This window comes from Epinephelus fuscoguttatus, linkage group LG17, assembly GCF_011397635.1.
Source record: "Epinephelus fuscoguttatus linkage group LG17, E.fuscoguttatus.final_Chr_v1".
In the NCBI taxonomy this organism is placed as follows: Eukaryota; Metazoa; Chordata; class Actinopteri; order Perciformes; family Serranidae; genus Epinephelus; species Epinephelus fuscoguttatus.
In genome coordinates, this window is record NC_064768.1 from 10,074,534 (window position 1) to 10,094,145 (window position 19,612).

A 19,612-nucleotide genomic window follows, 5' to 3' on the forward strand; every position below is an offset into this window, starting at 1 on the left:
TGCTGTGCGCACACGGGAGTGGTCAAGTGATTTTGTCATAAAGCTTTGGTAATGTAAACCTATGTGCTGCTCGTTGTGCAGTAGTTATTGTAGCATGACTGCACATTTAGCTATATATATAGATCCCACGGTATGATTTGTATTTGAGAGCTGTTTAAATGTGTAATTGGAGGTAGATTTAATTGGTTGAACTATTAATATTATATACAGAATCTGAATCACGCTCTGAGTTAATGTTTTTCACAAACCAAAGAAACAAGAGGTCATTTTTGTGGAGTGTTTACTGAATATTTGAAGGCAAACTGTTAGGTTGACATGTAAAACTATATCAATTATTTGTTGCAATTTTATTTTCTTAAACTACTTATTAAATATATTTATTTTCTAATTTGTCATATTGTCAAGAATATGGTTATCACATACACTCCAGACAATGAATAGCCTTTGCACACTCAGTAAAAACGCAGCGCCTTCTGCGAACAGTTAAATAGCATAGGGTTATCATCGACATGAGTCAATACAGTATTGATCAGTAGCACTGTCATATTATCACAATGCAGCATTATAGTGGGAAAAAAAGGTACACATGGTGGATGGCAAAGGACCATTTTCACTGACATGAGTAAGTGCAGCAAACTGTCACAGCAAACATTGCACTGTAAGATAACAGGAATGCCTGTAGTAATATCCTACACATTTGTAAATTTGGGTGTATTTTATGCACCTTGAAATACAAGATCATTGTCTACCAGCAGTCCCTGAGATCTCTGTGCCACTTTGCATTCTTTGCCTCTAAGCAGTGGCCGAAAGCCCTGGGACAGCAACTACCTAAACCAATCAACGTTTGTGATGTCATCAAAGACAGGCCTGCTGCCAATACCCTGCTGAACAAAACGGCTGTGCAAAGAGACAAAAATAACAAGATGAGACCCAACCTGAAAGTTTTACTTTAGTTTACACTAGTCTGCTACTACAGACATTAACATTTGATTTTTAGATAAATTACAAGTATTTTGCCACCATGGACCTGAGCTCACATTAGCTTGCAAAGATGAGCTAACAGTTAGCCAGCTAGGGTGCTAGCTGCTTAGTATTAACTCCTTGATCATATCAGAATATTCTAACTTTAAAGGGCCAGTGTGTAATATTTGGCATGGTTTATTGTCAATCTGAATCTGAATCTGAATATTCTACCCATTAATATGTTTATGCAAGTGTATGATCGCTATAAAATAAAATTTGTTTGGTTTATGCTTTTTTATATATATAGCAAGGGCCTTGCTTTAGAGAGGTCGCCATCTTGCGCCGCCACGTATGTAAGGCAGCCCGAGTGGACAATCCAGCCAGCCAGAGAACGCGTTTCGCGTGTATAAATGAACCTACGAAGACAGTGGAAGGAAGGAAGAAGGAGGAGGAAACAGCAGAGAGTGTTAGTAGTTCGTCGATAGAGAGTAGTGAAAAGTTTTTTTAGTTATAAAGTTTGCGAATGGACCACACTTACCACGCAACAGGAGAGAATGAACCCGAACCGTCATCTGCGAGGAAAAGAAGATGCAGCTTCACTCCTTGTGATGCACTCTCTGCGGCGCTTTTCCTCCTGATGATATATCTCCCCAACAATGGTAGTAGTAGCACCGAATCCCATTCTGTGCATTCAGCCTCTCTTCTCGCCCGCTCAGCATCAAACACATGGAGTTCCTCATCTGTATGCTCCGGCTCAAACAGGTATGGCTCTGGGTCTGTGTCCGCTACAAGAAACTCTTCAAAATCGCGTTCAAAGTCGTCCATTGCAAGCTACTATAGTCTGGAGATATTGCTAGGCTAAATAAACAGCTGAGCTCTGTTTACTGGCTACGCTGTCAGTCAGTGTGCAGGCTGGAGATTGGTGGAGCAGAGAGGGGAGGGGGTCCCCAATCAGTATGGTAAACGAGTATGTGTGTAAAGTTATGAAGTGTGTCTGTTACGCTACAAGAGTCAGAGTTTGGGACGGAGTGGAGTGTTACCGGAGTTTCTGGAGTGCTCAAATAAACGGGCCTTTTTCCCGAACGCTCCTCTGGTCTCCTGCTCGTGAGTGATTCATTACAATATCGTAACATGGTTTAGATTTCTAAATAAACATTCACCTCGTCACTAGATAGACCTACTCCTGAAAAAGTCATGCGCAAGGCTTTTTGTCCCTACAAGGCCACTGTCATTTACCCGACGGGAGGGGTGAGCGAGTGAGCCCTGCAATCTAGAATTTGACCACTGATGTCACTGTTTTCAACCCATTTTACACACTGGCCCTTTAACTTTAATTCCTGCTCATTTTAGAAAGGCCACTACAAGGAAATGTGTTCTTTGTTTGTATTGTCAAAGAGGCAGTGAGTCATACTGTAGATAGGGATGTCCCGATCCAGCTTTTTCATTTCCAATCTGATACCGATATTACAGCCTTGAGTTTTGGCCAATACTGACACCGATACCAATCCGATCCAAGTGCGTATTATATATATTCACTTATTTTGTTGTCAGTCATGTTAGAAAAGGTTTGATCAAGCGATATTACTCTAACAAGAACAACTTAATTGGGTTAGTTAGAATGATTCACAACAGTTGGTATGAGAAACTGACCTGTTTATTGTTAACAGGGTTAAATAAACATACTTTAAACTTGAACATTAACATTAAATAAAAAATATAGCTGGTTTGCTTTGGCTGCTTTGGCTCCTTAATAAATAGAAAATAAATCAACACAAGAAATCTTTAAAATGTCTAACACTGAAATTAAAACAGCAGCAAGACTCCACACACTTGTGCTTTGCCCCCCTAATAAATAAAAAAAAGATTAACACCACAAGACATTGTTGACACTTAACAAACAATGCAGCCTTTCCTTTTCAGTTATTTTTGTGGTGTCAGTGCCAGCCTGGTGCTGCTGTTTCCTGTGTGTCTGCATGCTGGCCTGGTGGATTGATAGTAAGTGCTGGAGCGGATCACTGGAATGGACTGCTTGAATCGCGGAGCGCTGGGCTGGCCAGAAAACCTGGATCAGAGTTCTTGGATCGGCATTTTTCCATGCAGTCCGATCCGATGCCAATGCACGTTTTTTGCTAATATCGGCGGCCGATACCCTAGTCATAGATGTTTGTTTCTGGCTGCTAGTGGGCTAGCTATAGCAAGCTAGCATTACCATGCTAAAATTTGCATGCTAGCGTTAGCGTGCCAGCCCACCAACTGTATCCTTAATATTTTTTTTTTCCAGGATTGTGCCCAGTGACAAAAAGTATTGCATAATTAAAGTGAGACTTATGGGGAACCAATCTAGAGTGCATGATAAACCAAGAACGTTTAACCTTTTAATGTGGTGGCCTTTTTAAATGAGCAGTAGGGGAAGTTATTAACTTAAATGATTAAGCAATTGATTGGTAGAAAGCACTAACTAGCTAGCTGGCATGATAGCTAGCTATCTCTGTTAAATGATGTTCTCTTTATACCATCAAATCAATGCTGACCTCAAGTCATCATTGCTTCATTCTCTGTATGATGTTGTCTGTATACCATCAAATCGATGTTGACCCTTAAGTCATCATTGCTTTATATGTTATATGATGTTGTCTTCAGACCATCGTATGGATGTTGACCTTAAGTCATGATTGCTTTATCTCTTAGCAATTGGTAAGCAGAAAGCAATAAGCTAGTTAGCATGCTAGGTAGTTAAAGTTGTTGACTTCCACTATACTGGTAATGTAATAATTTTCATATTTGAAAAGCATTAGCAAAATATCGAGGGACACTCAAGGCAAGTTTTTGTGCAAAATAAGAAAAAGCATGTTGGCCAATTCCGATAGTTCATTTTACAGCTGATGTGCTAATCTTATCGTGCATCCCTAATATAAACGATTACTATAAGATAATGAAACACAATGATTCTTTTTTTTCAGGTGATTATATCACTAAAGAAAACATACTTATTATATTATATTCCATTTCTGCCAATTTATCCTCTATCAATCTTACACACTGGACCTTTAAAAAATGGTCTTGGACATTACACTGACCATGAAGTGCCTGCGTCAGACCTCATGAGTCCCACCAGACAGCTGTCTGTGTAGCAACGCACCAGACAGCTGTCAGGTCATGCATCTTCACATCTTGTCTGGATTTCTAGACTGCTCCTTGGCAGTTTTTGTAAGTGATGCTTTGAGCAGCTGCTTAAAAGATTCACATATAGATCTAAGATGATGTTAGCATTCATGTTGGTCTATGTAGCTGCCTTGTTATAATGATTTAGTAATCAAAGTTTATTCGGGTTGTTCACAGTGTGTTAGTGATCATTTGTCCACCTGTGTGCATGCTGAGGGCTTTTTTTTCATCACCTTTCTGCTGATTCACAGTCAACCCAGCACTGAGACCAGATCTGTGTACATGTTGATGCTAATAACAACCGAGATTGCAAGAACTGAAACTCTCCAGGGTGTGTTTGTGTGTGTGTGTTTGTGTGAGAGCAGCTGCTTTCAAGAAAACATAAGAATGCTAGAACTGCTGGCAGCTTGCCAACACTGTTGACCTTGGACAGGAAGAGAGGAGGAAGATGAAGACACACACCCACACACACAGATGTCCCCGTCACCAATACACAACATGAGTGACCTGCAACAAATGTCCCTGATGAAGAAGAGGAGGATGATGACGAAAATGCTGACGTCAGGTGCAGCCAGCCAAACACACACAGTCACACATATAGACATTCACACTCATGCATAATCCAAGCACTCTCACACAAACACACACAGAAACAATGACACACACTTGACCTGCACACAAACACCTATCCACCCACACACTCACACATTCCCCAGCAGCCACAGACCTTCATGAATAAGAAGAGCAGCAGGATGAGAAAGACACTGACATCAGGGTGCAGCCAGGCAGCAGAGAGGCCCAGACCAACCGGAGGAGGAGATCCTGAAATCTTTGTCCACGTAAAGTTGTCAAACAGGGAGTTGATACACTCTCTCGGCATCAGCTAGAGAGGGGGAGGACAGGGGAGGAAAGGAAGAAAAAGCAGTGGAAGGGAGGGATGAGGGCAGGGAGTGTGCAGGGGAAGAGCAAGAGGTGGAGGAGAGAGTGGGAGAAATTGAAGAGAGGAGGACGGAGAGGACAAAATGGAGGGGGGGGGGTAAGAGAAGTAGCAAGGAGAAGAAAGAGGGGAAGAAAAAGAAAGGTTAAGTGGGAGAAGTGGTGGAGGTAAAGAGGGGATTAAAAGAGAAAGAGGGAGGGAGTGCAGAGGAGAAAGATGGGGATAAGTCAAGGAAACTGGCAACAACTAGAAGTAGTGCTTCGCTGTTGTATACCTTTATACCTATATACCTGTATACCTTTATCCAGACCTTTGACCTTCAATCACCAAATTCTAATCAGTTCATTCTTGAGGCCAAGTGGACATTTGTGCCAAAGTTGAGGAAACGCCCTTAAGGCCTTCATGAGATATTGTGTTCACAAGAGTGAGCTGGATGCAAGGTAGCAATGGGGAGACACAGGGATGAAAGCAAGAGAGTGAAAGAGGAGCAGGAAGGAGAGAAAGAGTTTTAGTGGAAGGTGGAGAAGAGAGAAAAGGGAGGGGTGTGACAGGAAGTGTAGGGTAATGAAGAAAAGGGAGGATAGAAGGAGCGAAGGGAAGACAGCAAAAGAAAGAGAAGATAATGGGTGGAAGGGGAGATGAAATTAAATGAAAGGGAGGAATAGAGTTACAGAGGATAAAAAAGAGGAAGAAAGCAAAAAAGGAAAGAGTAAAGGCAGAAAAAAGTGAAAGGGGGAGAAGAAAGTCAAGTGGGACAAACAGGCAGGAAGTCATCCAGAAAGCTAGAAGCAGACGGGTACGGGTGGCCGTGTCCAATGACTCATTCTCTTTAGATGACTCATGAATGACTAATTCACTTCAACCATTTTGCACCGCATTTGCATAGATGCCTCTGAATCTGCTCACAGGCACAAACTGCAGCACATCCCGCATCTGCATAACGCCGCTGCTGGGGAAAAACAACACCTTCGTCATCTCAATTTTTTACTACTTTTGTACTTCCTGTTGGAGCTAGGGTTGAAATGAGGCCCCTGAAATTTGTCGTTGGGTGTGTGAGTGGAAATGCTGAGGATCTGTGAAAGGCTGCTGCTGGCCTCGACGGAGCTGGATGTAATAATAGGCTTTCCTGTGCCTTTTTGAAGTTGTGGGTTCACGTCTGGTTCACAACCCATGTAGCTTTTAATCTCCTCTCTCTGCGCTGCTGCTTCTGTCACTCTGCGCTGCGCTATCAAGTTGGATTGGAAGGATTTCATTCCCCAAAAGCTATATATACACTTTCTAGGGGGGGTTGAAAGTGTCTGTCAAATACAAATTCATTTTCTAAAGTGAAATCATTAAAATTCACTTCATTCCCCTGCAGTGTTAAAATGATGCTGTGTGACTTTGTTCTAAAGGTGTGAGACATTTCTACAATGAGGGTGTGAAAGACATGCACTGAGGGCATGGAAAAAAAAAAAACATGTTAAAGTGTTGCTGACTGACATATGCACACAGATGGATACACATGCAAAACACACACCTGGTTCACACTAAGTGGTCTATTCTAAGTGTGTGTAAAAACACATGACTCGATCTTGGCTCTAGGCGGATGAGCTGTTTATACTGTATATGGCTGTCTGAGCTTTCACATAACACTCCTGCACACACAGAAGTCTATGGACAGCAGCTTCCATTCATGTAGAAACACTGACACTGATATCATAGTAAGGCCACATATACACATTAATAAACTGATGGTGGTCAAATATTAAAGTATAGTTTTTTTCAGTTAATGCTTAAGCAACAGAGTTTAAAGCTTTATCTTAACCGTTCACCCCAATTACTAAAAACATTAGGGTGTCCCACTTGATTTGACCTGCCACTTTGCCAAACACTGAAAATAATGAATCTCTCTCACACTATTTCTGTCCTATCAAATCAAGGCAAAAGCCCCCAAAAATATCTTAAAAAGAAATGAATCTGTAGATTTGAATGCCATTGATTCATTTCCAGCTTCTTGCACACTAAAGTGAATTCATCCTAGCCCCATAACCCTATCGCCAGATCAAAGTTTGTTGCTGTTTGTTCCTCAAAGGTGCACAGAGCAACTGTTCATGTTAGTGGCTCCCTGTGGCACTAAGAGGTCACAGTTTGGAAACTTCAATACCCAAAAATCCTGTGATGTAGCATTAGTAAACGGAACACAGCAGGCTTTTATTTATCAAGTCTACTGGTCTGTAGTAGGGCTGAGTCAACCAAAGAAAACCTTGGTTCGACTGAAATTCTACTGTCTCTTCTACCAATCCATTGGTTAATGAGGAATAACTATGTTTTTCTGTCCACCAAAGCGTATTTTCTTTAGGCCAGCATATTCTTGTTGATTCATTGCAATGGGAGCACTGCATATTTTCTCTACGATGCGTGATGAGCCACTGAGTGTTTACTCTCAATGGGCAATGCACGTTTGGTATTTTTTTCTGGTTGTCGAGAGCTGAAAAATGTTCAGCTTTGGGTAAAATGTCGCAGCTGCTTGTTACCTTCCCTTTATATCCAACGCTCCAACCACAGTGGAGGAGGGGCGGGACAAACACCACAGAGATCAACTGCTACACTTTTCTCGTACAAGTATTGAACCATTGGTGATTCAATCCCACTCCAGTCTGCATGTTGAATTATCCATGGTTACCGAATAGCAGGTAGCACCATGCGTGGTAGCCTCGACCACCAGCATGTGAATGTGTGTGAATGGGTGAATGTGACATGTAGTGTAGTTGGAAGACTAGAAAAGCATTATACAAGTGCAGTCCATTTACCATGTACCACAGGCAGTTTGCTTTCACAGCACTCTAGTGATCCTAGAAGAGCATTTTCAAAAACAGCGCCTGGTATTTTCAGCTCGGAAAAAACACTTGATTGGTCATACGACTTCATGACAGCAACACTAGGGATTGGACGGATCAGAGCATATTGACCAACCAGCCGACCACAGGGTATCTGCCCTAGTCTGTGATGATGCCTACCTAAGAATGCAAAAAGTCAAAAAAAATGCTGGATTTCGCTCTCTATTATGATACATCATGGCCTGTAGATGGAAATTGGACACCATAACTTTGCACTGTCTTGGTCTGAAGCAGGTGTAGCAGTGGTGTTTTATAATGAGTAAATTAGTAACCGCTGTTTGCCTTTGTGGGGTAATTTACTGCTGATTATTGATCATCACTTCTCTGTTGCTGTCAGCATTGCACGGAGGTACAAACAGATTCACATGACCTGTGTTCTCCTTATTTACATGAGATAGTGGAACAACACAATATGAACTCTGACCTCTCCTGCCATGAACTGTCCAAACCCAGGTGGGAAGGTCAAGGTGGCAATGACCAGGGTTACCACAGCAGGGAAGACCAGCCGGCTGGAAGGGACAACAGAAAAATGCTTAATGAATGAAACAAACATTAGTAATCATCTCTAATAATCAAAATACTAAATAAAACATCTAAAGCACAAGCCTATAAACTATAATCAACAAGTCTTCACTAAAAATTAAAGCAGAGAATATATATTTAAGCATTAAACAATATTAAATTTTGAGTATAATTTACACTCTATGTATGTGCACTGAATATTAACTGTATGAAGACTTCATACCATCCTTAAGGCTTTGAAATGACAACAACAATTAAAAATATCAACCCTATTGATGCATACAGACTCACTGTTTGGTCAGGAAGCGGGTCATGGCGTTGGGCCGTCTCATGAACAGCACAACCTGTCTGTTGAGATAGACGAAGAACGCCCCCAAGAACCCACAGGAGATCCTGCACAAACAAATAATACTCACGTAAGCTAAGTTAAGGCATCTATTTACGTGTAACAACTGTGTTTTGTATGTTCTCTGTGTTTTAAATGCTACATTTGCATACAATTTGAATTTGAATTTAAAAATTTCCATCTTGTCCATTAGGAAGTTTGAACACACACCAGGTGTGCGCACACACACACAGAAGTGCGGCCATATATGTTTTTTTCTCAGTTTTATCTCACCCAATGATGGCAAATGCTGGCAGCTCCTGCAGGTCAAAAGGGAAATCCATACGGAAGTTTGTCCTGAACAGAGCAGTGATGGTTACTGGAAGATGAAGAAAAGGCAAAGGGGTGAAGTTTAGAGAACTTATTTAGTCTGATGACGGATAAGTGATTGTCTTAAAGGGAACCTGTTATGTTCATTTCTCATTTTCAGGTTCACACTTGTAATCTGGGGTTCTCCTGGAACATGTTTACAGGCTGTTCAAACTAAATGAAGTTTTTAAACTAATTTCTAAATTCTAATCAGTTCATCACTGGGTCCACATGAATGTATTCTGCAAAATTTGAAGAAATTCATTTTAGGTATTCGTAAAATACCTCATTCACAAGAATGAGACAGATGCAAGGTCACAGTGACCTTGATCTTTAACTACCAAAATTGAATCAGTTCGAATCAATTTCTGTTGAGTCCAAGTGAACATATGTGCCAAACTTGAAGAAATTCTCCCAAGGTGTTCTTGACGTTGACAAAAATTAGACGGATAGAAAGTCACAGTGACCTTCGACCATCAAAATCTAATCAGTTCATAGTTAAGTCTAACAGAATGTTTGTGCCGGATTTAAAAAAAACAAAAAAACAAAACACTTCTGTTCACAGGAATGAGACAAACAAGGTCACAGTGTCCTTGACCTTCACCACCAAAATATAATTTGTTCATTCTTGAGTCCAAGTGGATGTTTGTACAAAATCTGAGAAAGAAAAATCCCTAAAGGTGTTCTTCAGATTTCAGGTTCACAAGAATGGGACGGACAATCAAAAAACATAATTTGTCCAGCCATGGCTGTCATCGGCACGGAGGCATAAAAACACTGTATACCTGTATTCACCGTCTGTCTGAGACACTGTGTTTTAAAGGTTTTTTGGGGAGTTTTTCCTTATCAGCTGTGAGGGTCCAAGAACAGAGGGATGTCGTATGCTGTAAAGCCCTCTGAGGCAAATTCTGATGTGTGATATTGGGATTTATGAATAAAATTGAATTAAATTGAATTGAATTGGAAAATTCACCAATATAAGCTTCTGAACCAAAACCTTTACAACCAGACATGTTCCAGCAGGAGTATGATCCAAAAGCAGGGTGGAATTACAATCAGCAACCAAGATTACAAGTTTCTCTGACGTTAGCATGTAGCGACATGTAGCAATGTAGGCTACATAATATAAACACTTTCAGTAGCATGCCTGAAGCAGATGACCATATAAAGAAATCTGTCACAAGCTGAAATCAGCTGGTCTCCAAAGTAGGAAAAAACCTTGGAAACAGAGTAGTGAAAACACACTGAAGCCTAAGGATTTATTTACAGGGACTACTTTTATATAAGTTTACCTCATTATTTAATACTCTGGCCAGATTTAATATCAACATCCAACACTGTAACATAATATGTTAGAATTTAAGGAAAAGCATAATTGGTCCCACTTAAATTTACAGGTTCAGCTGTTGCAGGTTGATATAGGACCAGGTAAAATGGTTATACATCATTTCTGTATTTTTCAGTACTGATAAAAACCCCTTTGCAAGGTCATGTCAAAGTGTTAACACAGCTAATTGAATTAAGATATTTCTTTGTCTGGAACTCACTTGACTATCTTATCTTCTGTCTGTTATAAGACACTTTGTAACCTCAGACATTAAATATCCTGCTGCTCTCAGGGGAGGAGTACACCATCTAGTGGTAAATGCACAATGTGCCCACAGTGCACACATTAAGACAGTGTAAATGAAAATATATGAGTTTACTTGCTGTTGATTATTGAAGCAGGGGCACCCTCTAGTGCATGTTTGATAAGGAAAAAGTAACATAATATTGTCCAGTATCTAAAACATTAAAACAACATTTGAATGCCTGTAAATTGATGTATCATCAATTATTTTTCTCCCATTCGTACCTGCGTCTTTGTTGAACACGGATAACACTCTGAATATGAAGGCACTAAATGTAGCAGCAAAGTATCCTCTCCAGTAGTTCCTCACAGCAAAGTATGTGGATGTTACCTCTATACTGAAGAGTACACCTGGTGGAGAAAGAAAGAAGGTGAAGAACCGGCAATCAAACAGCAAGGAACTGAAAACAATTCACTAATCCACAGCTAAAGAAATGTACATGCAAACAACCTGATCTTTGCTTTAAAAGGGCAAATGTGTGTACAAACTTCTAATTCAGGGCTATTTTTTAATAAACAGAGCCCAAAATGTCAGTTTCCTGTTTGCATAGATGTCAAATAAGTCTAAATTTCCTACATGTGAATGTGTGAGTGGGACAAAGAACATACAAGAGAAAAGGCTCTGTACCTCCAAGTGGAGTACCAAAGCAGCAGCCAACCCCAACAGCACAGCCCACTGTCAGGATGTCTGTATAGCAGTATGGATTCTACTGATCCAGAGAGGAGGAAGAGGATTAAAGATCGAGACAACGTATGAGACACACATTATTTATAATCACACCTGCACAATTGCATGTAAATGAAAATGTTTCCTGACATCAGCTTACCTGATAAGCTCCTGAAAAGAAGGACATGAACCTGCTGAGAACTGCAGCACAGATACTGGCGATGTGAACAAACGGGCCCTGGGTGAAGGAGATAAGCACAACAGGAGAATTAAGCCAAATTATGTACATAGCAGTAGGTACAGTACAAGACCAAAAACAACACCGAAGAACACCACAGATGGTTGGGTTACGTAAAAATTGGAAAGGGAGAGAACGTTGGTTAATATGTGTAAAAATCGGTGTGACCCACCTCTTTGCCTACAGGCATCCCGCTGCCCAGAGCTGCAGTCAGACCAATGACTTTGGCAATAAAGGCCTTGAGAGTTAAATATTCCTTTAGCACCACACCTCTCAGGATGGTCTTCAGCTCTGGGATGCCAGAACCTGAGACAAAGGGTGGAACAGATGTTGTTTAGGAGGGAAGGGGAGACAAAGAGTTAATATTATGCAAAAAAAAACAAAAAAACAAAACAAAACTGGTGTGGAGCTTGTATACCGCAGTAGTACCGTATTATTACATGGAAAATTCCAGTTAATGCTGAAGCAAATGGACAGTAGCAACCATGTTCCATAACCTTAAAACTCTAGCTTAGAGAAGCTACACCTTCCTAGTTTGTCATTTATTTTTGCACAGAATACTGTCGTTTCCAAACAGTAATCATCTCATGTGGAAAAAAATAGGAGATATTGTGAAAAAATTCTATTCTTTTGAAGATGAGATAGGTAAACCGGCAACCTGGAGGGCTTAGACTTCACAGGGTTTATTCCAATCAAATGTCACTGTCAGATCTCATTCCTGATCTCTCAGTATTTATTCATTCAGTATTCTGCCTGATTTTCCATATCACTAACTGTCTTTTCATTTCAGTTCCAGCCACATGTAATAATATGTCCTTTATTACTTCTTTCCTGCCAGTTCCACCACTTTATCTGCTCTTTACCCCAGCTCAGTTGCCAGATTGTCTGTTTCATAAAGTAAGGATTACAGCATAGGTGTTTGTTAGCTGAGATAACTATAGACCTCTTTACTCTTAGTAAACAGTATGACATTATTTCAGTGGGCGTGGCTTAGCCGGATGCAAAAACCCTTTTTCACAGGCATTAGGTAGCGCTAGCTAGCAAGTTCTGTGGGTTTGTTTTGGACAGTTGAGGAAGATGATACATGAGTGGTACATTCAGAAAAACTCATTCTGAGTGATGGAGCACACTCTGGCACAAACTGGACCGTTTGTAAATTCGGAGCTCTGTCGGAGTGTACCGTTCCGTTATCCAGAGAACTCCCTCAGTGGCAGAGCGCTTTCTGGGCCCTCTGTGTGAGGAGACAGAGCAGCAGAGTGCCGAGTAGAGTGAATGTGTGATTAACGTAACCTTTTGTTAATGTATAGAAATATAACACTCCATTTCTTTGACCAACAGAGGTTTCATTTTAGTGTCAGACTGAATTTATGAGTGCACCATGTCAGGTCACTCACTTCCAGGACCATGAGTGTTACTTGAATAATTAGACACTGACCAACAGGACCAGATTGGCCAACCCGTATGCTCTCACTCAGTGGATGGATTATTTGACAGGATCGCTGAAGGTGGGATAGCCAGCTTTGTGGTTGATTACTATGCCAATCTTACAAAGGAGAGCAACACATGAACGGTTTCCTCCAGTTTGTTTTGCTATAGAAGCTAACATTAGCTAATGTGCTACAAAGTTAGCTTTATGGAGAAATCCAATACTCCTCTTAAAGTGACACTTACCTTTCTGGAAATGTTGCGCTTTTCTTTGTTTAGGTTAAAATGGTATTAATAAGCTGATGGCACACTAAAATGTAAGTGAATTCCACCAGAGATACAAACTCATAATTATAAAATTCTCATATGGTTCTAAGAAAACTCCTATCAATCATTGCATTCGGACCAAATTCGGATGCATATGGACAGGTATTTTTAGTTTGCCTCTAATGTAACATAGGCTATAACGTTATGTAAGACAACACAGCATCAAGTTGCTAATGGCTAACGTTAGCCTACTGTAGCGTAGCCTCTGACACATTAACGCTATCTTCCTTGTGCGTTTCCACTTACTAGTAACGTTAACGCTACTATCTAACGTTAGCACTGTAACCTTATTCTAAAACTCATCAGTCATCACTGACTCCGGTTAAGTTTTAAAACTCTGGGGTTGCGTTTGACTGTCTTGGCTGTAACGTTACACTTGCTCTCCTCTTCTGCGTATCTAACATTACCTTGCCAGCGCCTATGTCTATCATAGACGTAATGAGGACGTAATGGAGGAGGGGGGAGTAGGCCTTTGGAGGGCGGTGGAGTTGCAGGAGTAGGGATGGGACTTTGGAGGGAGGCGGGAGTTGTGGATGTTCAAATTTTTTCTAAGTGCTGTGTAAAATGCAAGAAAGTTAAGAGTAGCTTTAATACCTCCCCAATTTCTGATGAGGTGGACATGATAACCCTTAATACACATAACATTATCCATCCCTACAACAGTACCTTTTCCTTAACCTAATATGAAGGATGCTCTGCACATGCAGCATTTTTGATGATTGCCTCTGTCCAGTCCTTTCGACTTATCACATTTAACCATAGTTGTTTTTGTTGACAGGCAACGGCAGCTGGTATGCGATAAAATTGAAGCTTTGAGCCATGACTCCTTCTATTCTGGAACCCAATAACACAACAAGACAACATTTTAAGACTCCTATGTAGCCTACAGCCCTGTGGTGGTGAGTCGTGTTTTGCCTCCAGCTAATGAAATTATGTCATTGTGACATCGGCCCTTAGAGGGTCTATTCCACTATGTGATGTTGCTGACAGAAATTTAAGTATACACCAACTAATATGCACAAGATCTTAAAGTTCTCATGACATCAAAATAGATACTTTAGTTAGCATATGTCTTGAACTGATTGTCACCTATACGCTGGTATCTGGCCTAATAATGACATAAATGTTGTTTTGTAGGTATTCTTGAGGATATTTTAGAGTTTCCCATTTCCTGGAAAACAATCCTGCACTCGGGTGCGCATACTAATTTTGCTTCCAATGAAAGGATGTCTCTAATTATTCCCATGACTCTTAATTCTGCTAAATACTGACTGGCATATAGGACCTGCAAGCTAGTTAGCAGTTATGGGGCCGTCATGGAGCCATGCATACAGCGGTTACTGCTTATACCACCATCTGAACCCAGATCTCCCTTAGTAATATGGTTAGCTCTGTTGGCGCTGTCGCCATTCATTGTTAGCATTGTTTGCGCTGTCAGCACTGTCAGTGCTGCTAGTCACTAGCCTACATATAAATACGCAAAAACAAATTGCACTCTGCTAGTCATGTCACGGGCACTTTCAAGTAATAATTCACAACCAGAAACAGATGAGCACAGAGAAGCATGAGAACACAGCCATGAGGAGGAAAGGGGTACAGACCGATAGCTTGAGGAGCGACCAGGTGACAGAAGAGGGAGGAGAACAGGATGAAGATCAGGGGATATGAAACCCAAGCCAGGTACTGCAGGGGGATGTTTCCCCTCAGCTCCCCATAAATCCATTTATAGGCTGAAGGAGGGAGAGAGGGAGAAAGAAAGAGGTTGTGGAGGTGTAAGAAACAGGAAAAAAAGCAAAAGAACAATGGACTGAAAGGAAGAAAGAAGGATGATTAGCAGGAATGAAGGAGTAAGTAAAGAGAAAGGGGTTAACATAGGAGAGCAAGAGAGAGAACTGAAGACAGAAGTAGGAGACAGAAGGTAAAGTTGCTCTATATAGTAAAGTCTAGCTATTGACCTCTCATAAAGGAAAATTCAGGGAGAAGAAAGATGCAAATATGTGATCTACTGTGCACTGGCTTTCCCTTTAACGGCTTCTGCAATGCATTATGGGTTCTGTAGTCCTACCTTGCAGGCTCTTTGCACTTGCATAGTCCATTGTCCAGCTGACCAGTGCCATTGTGATGCCCAGCAGAACAAGGAAGATCCAGTCCTCTCCTAACCTGGTCACAAGGAATCGCTGCACCCGTGCTATGCAGTCTGGAAAAAACCAAACACATCGAAAGCTCACAAAAAAGGAGTACTGAGGACTTAATCTATCTATTTACTTTGTATCCTTTCTGTGGAGGCTCACCTCTACATTTGGAGTAGGAGCGTTTCTTCTTTATAGAGGACGTGAGGTCAGGTTCAGCTGTTTGCTCGTCTCGTTCATCCCCCGCCTCCATGTTGGACTGACGCCTGTTCCTATGTCTGCTGTGGTAGCTGTGTTGATGCCTACTGTGGTATCCATTTTGACCATGGCTGCGCCGGCCATGTCGTGTCTTGCCGTGGCTGTGGTGATGGTTGCCATGTTTCTTGATCTGTCTCTCTGTCAGCAGGCGTGTGGCCTCCCGTCTGCCAGAGCCTCCTTGGTTCTCTTGGTACTCCCCATAGAGCTGTCAATCAATTGGAAAACAGCCCATTAATCAATTAGTAAGAATGGTCTGATTAATCAGCCACTGATCACTGTCAGTCAACATTCATTCTAAATAATCTGACTGGCAGTTAGAGGCCAATCAAACGAGCCAATCAGATGACACAAAACAAGCGGGAGAATTTATCTCTCGCCGCTAAAATGTTTCATTGACTAAAACTAGACTAAAATAGTTGCAGTTTTCATTGACTAAGATAAGACTATAATGCCACAAATTCTCATCCCAACTCGTCAAACACTGTCACTTTGTCATTGGACCGCCATGTCTGAATATGACAAGTTAGGTCCCTTCCTACGTCTGTTTTAGATGCTCAGGGACTGCATATCAATTCATGCTTAATACATGGATTGTGTCTTTTCAAAATACTGTCAGGAAATGTGCAGTTTCTGCTTGTTACATGTTGGAGAGGTTGGAAAGGCTGGAAATGGCCAGACTTTTAATCAACTTATACTTATTTTTGAATGTTATGTGTATGCTTAATACTATATCATCATGGTCTTCAGTCACATAAATGATATGAAAAAAAAACAAGATGAGGTTGATTAAATATGGTAAAAACTAATGAGGACATTTGACACAGAACTAAAACAAATTTTTTAAAGGGCTCCGAAATCAACTTTAGTTGCCTCATTTATTGATTCTAACTTGGTGTGCTGTGCACAGTTAGCTTTAATTCAAATGTTTATTTATATGAAATTGTATTTATTTCATCCACAGGCAAGTTATATTTGTTAATATAGTGTCAAAATTCAGTATATTGGTCCAGTCTGAGCCCGGTCTCACTCCGAAGTCATCGAAGTCCATCGCTTGGGCAGGGATTTGCGGCATCAGACTCCTACGAAAAAACCTGCCCTTTAACGTTTGCATGAGTAAAGTTTAGTATAGCATAGTTTAACAGTGCCCAGCAGCCACCGGGGAAATGTGGTGGGAGAGGGATGAAAGTTAAGGCAGCGAATGTCTGAGTGGGGCAGGCTGGGGGTTGTGGTGGATGGGTCAAACAAACATCGACTTTCACCCAACAGAGCAGTGTTCGCATCCCGTAAGATCCTTAAGTCAAACCCTGTTCTTTTTTTCCTAAACCTAACCACTTGTTTTTGTTGCCTAAACCTTACCATGTGTGTTCGTTGTTGAAGTGAAAAAAAAGGGCAATTTGTGGTGGACATAGTATGTCTGTCTGTATGTAAATGTTAAATTTCCTGTGAAAACAGAAGTTTCTTGAAAGAAGACAACGCATGTAACAGGCAGAACTTGACATGGTGTCCCAGAACGTCAACAACCAACGCACCCAGGGTACCTTGCACGTCGAGGTCGGAGTGAGAATGTGTTGCCAGCCCGGCTCTTGATATCAAACTGGTTTGAAAAATCTAACACCAGCCCAACCCTATCAGCCAATACTGCTTCCAGCAATTGGTGATCAGCCCCAAAAATCCTTATCGGTGCACCCTTATCAATAAGTAGAGAACAGAGCAAATATGACAGTTATCCAGCATTCATTTATTAGACATAAACATGTACAGGTAGTTCCTGAGAAAGTGAGAATGTAGAGAGTGATAGTACTCTCCTTCTGGCACCCTGGCAGAGAAGAGTCCACTTTATAAATAGACAGCACCACGTGTTGACCCAAACAGCTCTAATGGAAACGGAAACATGGGCTCTGCCTCTCAATTTATCACCTCTGGACAGACTCCATGAAAATTGCCTGGGACATCTGGGGAAGAGATCAATTCTCATCTCTCTCTCTCTCTCTCTCTCTCTCTCTCTCTCTCTCTCTCTCTCTCTCTCACTAGCACAAATATCTTCTTCAGCAGGATATACCCTCCTGCATTTGTTTCATCCTTTCCTCACATACTTCCAACTAGTGCTGGTGATATGGAGAAAATCAAAAAACAATATTTTTGACCAAATGCCTCAATATGGATATTGTGTTGACATTGTAGAAGTGACAATCGGGGCTTTCATAAACATTAGAACAGCTAGAGGAGTCTGGTAAGAACACTTTACTGGAATGCAGCTTTTAATACCAGGAAAAGACAATACAAAAATATTACAATAATATAACAATTAAACTTTCTGCACCGCTGCTAATGTTACACCATGTGTAACCTTGGGTTGTTATTCAGCCGTTCCTTTAACTTCTATAAATGAGTGAGAAAATGATGACAATGTAAAAATAAATTTGCTCGTTGCAAGTGATTCTCCATATAAGGGAAATGGCTGCTGTGATATACAGTGATTAAATTAATGTATGTGTCACAGCAATGCTTTTGATTTGGAGGGACAGTATTCTTGTAATCAGGCATCTGACAAATAGAGTCTATTGTTATTACTGTTGTTGCTGTTAATATCATGACAGCAGTGATGTGGAAATTAGACAGATTTTACTATTACTATTTTTAAGCAAAGATGATTAAATAAATTATTTAAATATTAATGATTTATATATTGATTTTATTTAGGTAATTTAATTGTTAAAGTAATCAAGTAATAAAAATAAAATCATCAGAATAATTGATAAATTTAGTCTTTAGATTAATCGACTAATCAAAAAAATCATTGTTAGATTAATTGAGAAAAAAATGAACGATAGGTGCAGTCTTACTGAATTACAATTTCCAAAAACAATATCTAGCCTCATATCATGATGTCGATATAAAAGATAAATTGCTTAACCCTACTTCCAATATAAGCCACACTATACTATATAGTGCACGCTTCCTTTTTCCCCCCTCTATTTTTTAAATAACGTAATTACAATAAGCCCTTTCTGTAGTGCCAGTACTGTGTGCCGGTAGTTAAAGAGAAAAACACACTGGTTCATGTTAATATGCCTCCAGGAACCAGTCAGGTTTCTCTTACAGTTTGTGAAAACATGGATGCTTCACACACATCTTCCCTCCTGACAGCACAGAGGATCTACACAATCAGCAGAGTTTCAAGGTGGACACTCAGGATTAGAGTCAACAGTTCAGTATCTGACCAAATGTCTCCTCTTCTGTTCCTGAGATATGACGCTGAAAACATTATGGTGTCACAGTGAAGTTGACCTTTGACCTTGGGATATATAATATCATCACATCATCTTTTTATCCTATTAGACATGCAACGTGTGAAATCTAGTCATAATTAGTATAGGAATTCTTCAGTTATGGCCAAAGACATATTTTTTATGAGGTCACAGTGACCTTGACCTTTGACCTTAAACCACCAAATTCTAAGCAGTTTATTTTTGAGTCCAAGTAGACATTTGTGCCTAATTTGAGGAAATTCCTCAGGACGAATAGCTGGACAGACAACACAAAAACATAATGCCTGCGTCCACAGCTATTGTTAGTGCAGAGGCATAAAAATATATAAACACTAATCAAGCTTCCAAGTATAGAATATCAAGCTATTTGACTCTTTTTTCTTTTTCGTCTTCTGTCTTTAAACCATTTCACTGTGAAATTTGGTGCAGTCTTTATATAATGAAATTTCACATCACTTACATGAAGTGCAAAATTCCGATGACAACTACAGTAACAACAAACAATACTATGT

At 40.5% G+C, this 19,612-nt stretch overlaps 1 protein-coding gene across 1 annotated transcript in view; it reads right to left on the reverse strand.

Moving 5' to 3' along the window:
- The window catches only part of clcn1a (chloride channel, voltage-sensitive 1a), a 69,004-nt gene that overhangs the window by 42,238 nt on the left and 7,154 nt on the right, over positions 1 to 19,612 (reverse strand). Inside the window, exons 2-12 of the mRNA XM_049602453.1 lie at positions 15,736 to 16,036; positions 15,510 to 15,641; positions 15,046 to 15,174; positions 11,865 to 11,998; positions 11,615 to 11,692; positions 11,416 to 11,494; positions 11,013 to 11,138; positions 9,083 to 9,167; positions 8,755 to 8,856; positions 8,366 to 8,450; positions 4,853 to 5,008 (exon numbers count right to left, since the gene is read on the reverse strand). Of these exons, the coding sequence (XP_049458410.1) occupies positions 4,853 to 5,008; positions 8,366 to 8,450; positions 8,755 to 8,856; positions 9,083 to 9,167; positions 11,013 to 11,138; positions 11,416 to 11,494; positions 11,615 to 11,692; positions 11,865 to 11,998; positions 15,046 to 15,174; positions 15,510 to 15,641; positions 15,736 to 16,036 (1,407 nt within the window). The remainder of the gene's footprint in view (positions 1 to 4,852; positions 5,009 to 8,365; positions 8,451 to 8,754; positions 8,857 to 9,082; positions 9,168 to 11,012; positions 11,139 to 11,415; positions 11,495 to 11,614; positions 11,693 to 11,864; positions 11,999 to 15,045; positions 15,175 to 15,509; positions 15,642 to 15,735; positions 16,037 to 19,612) is intronic.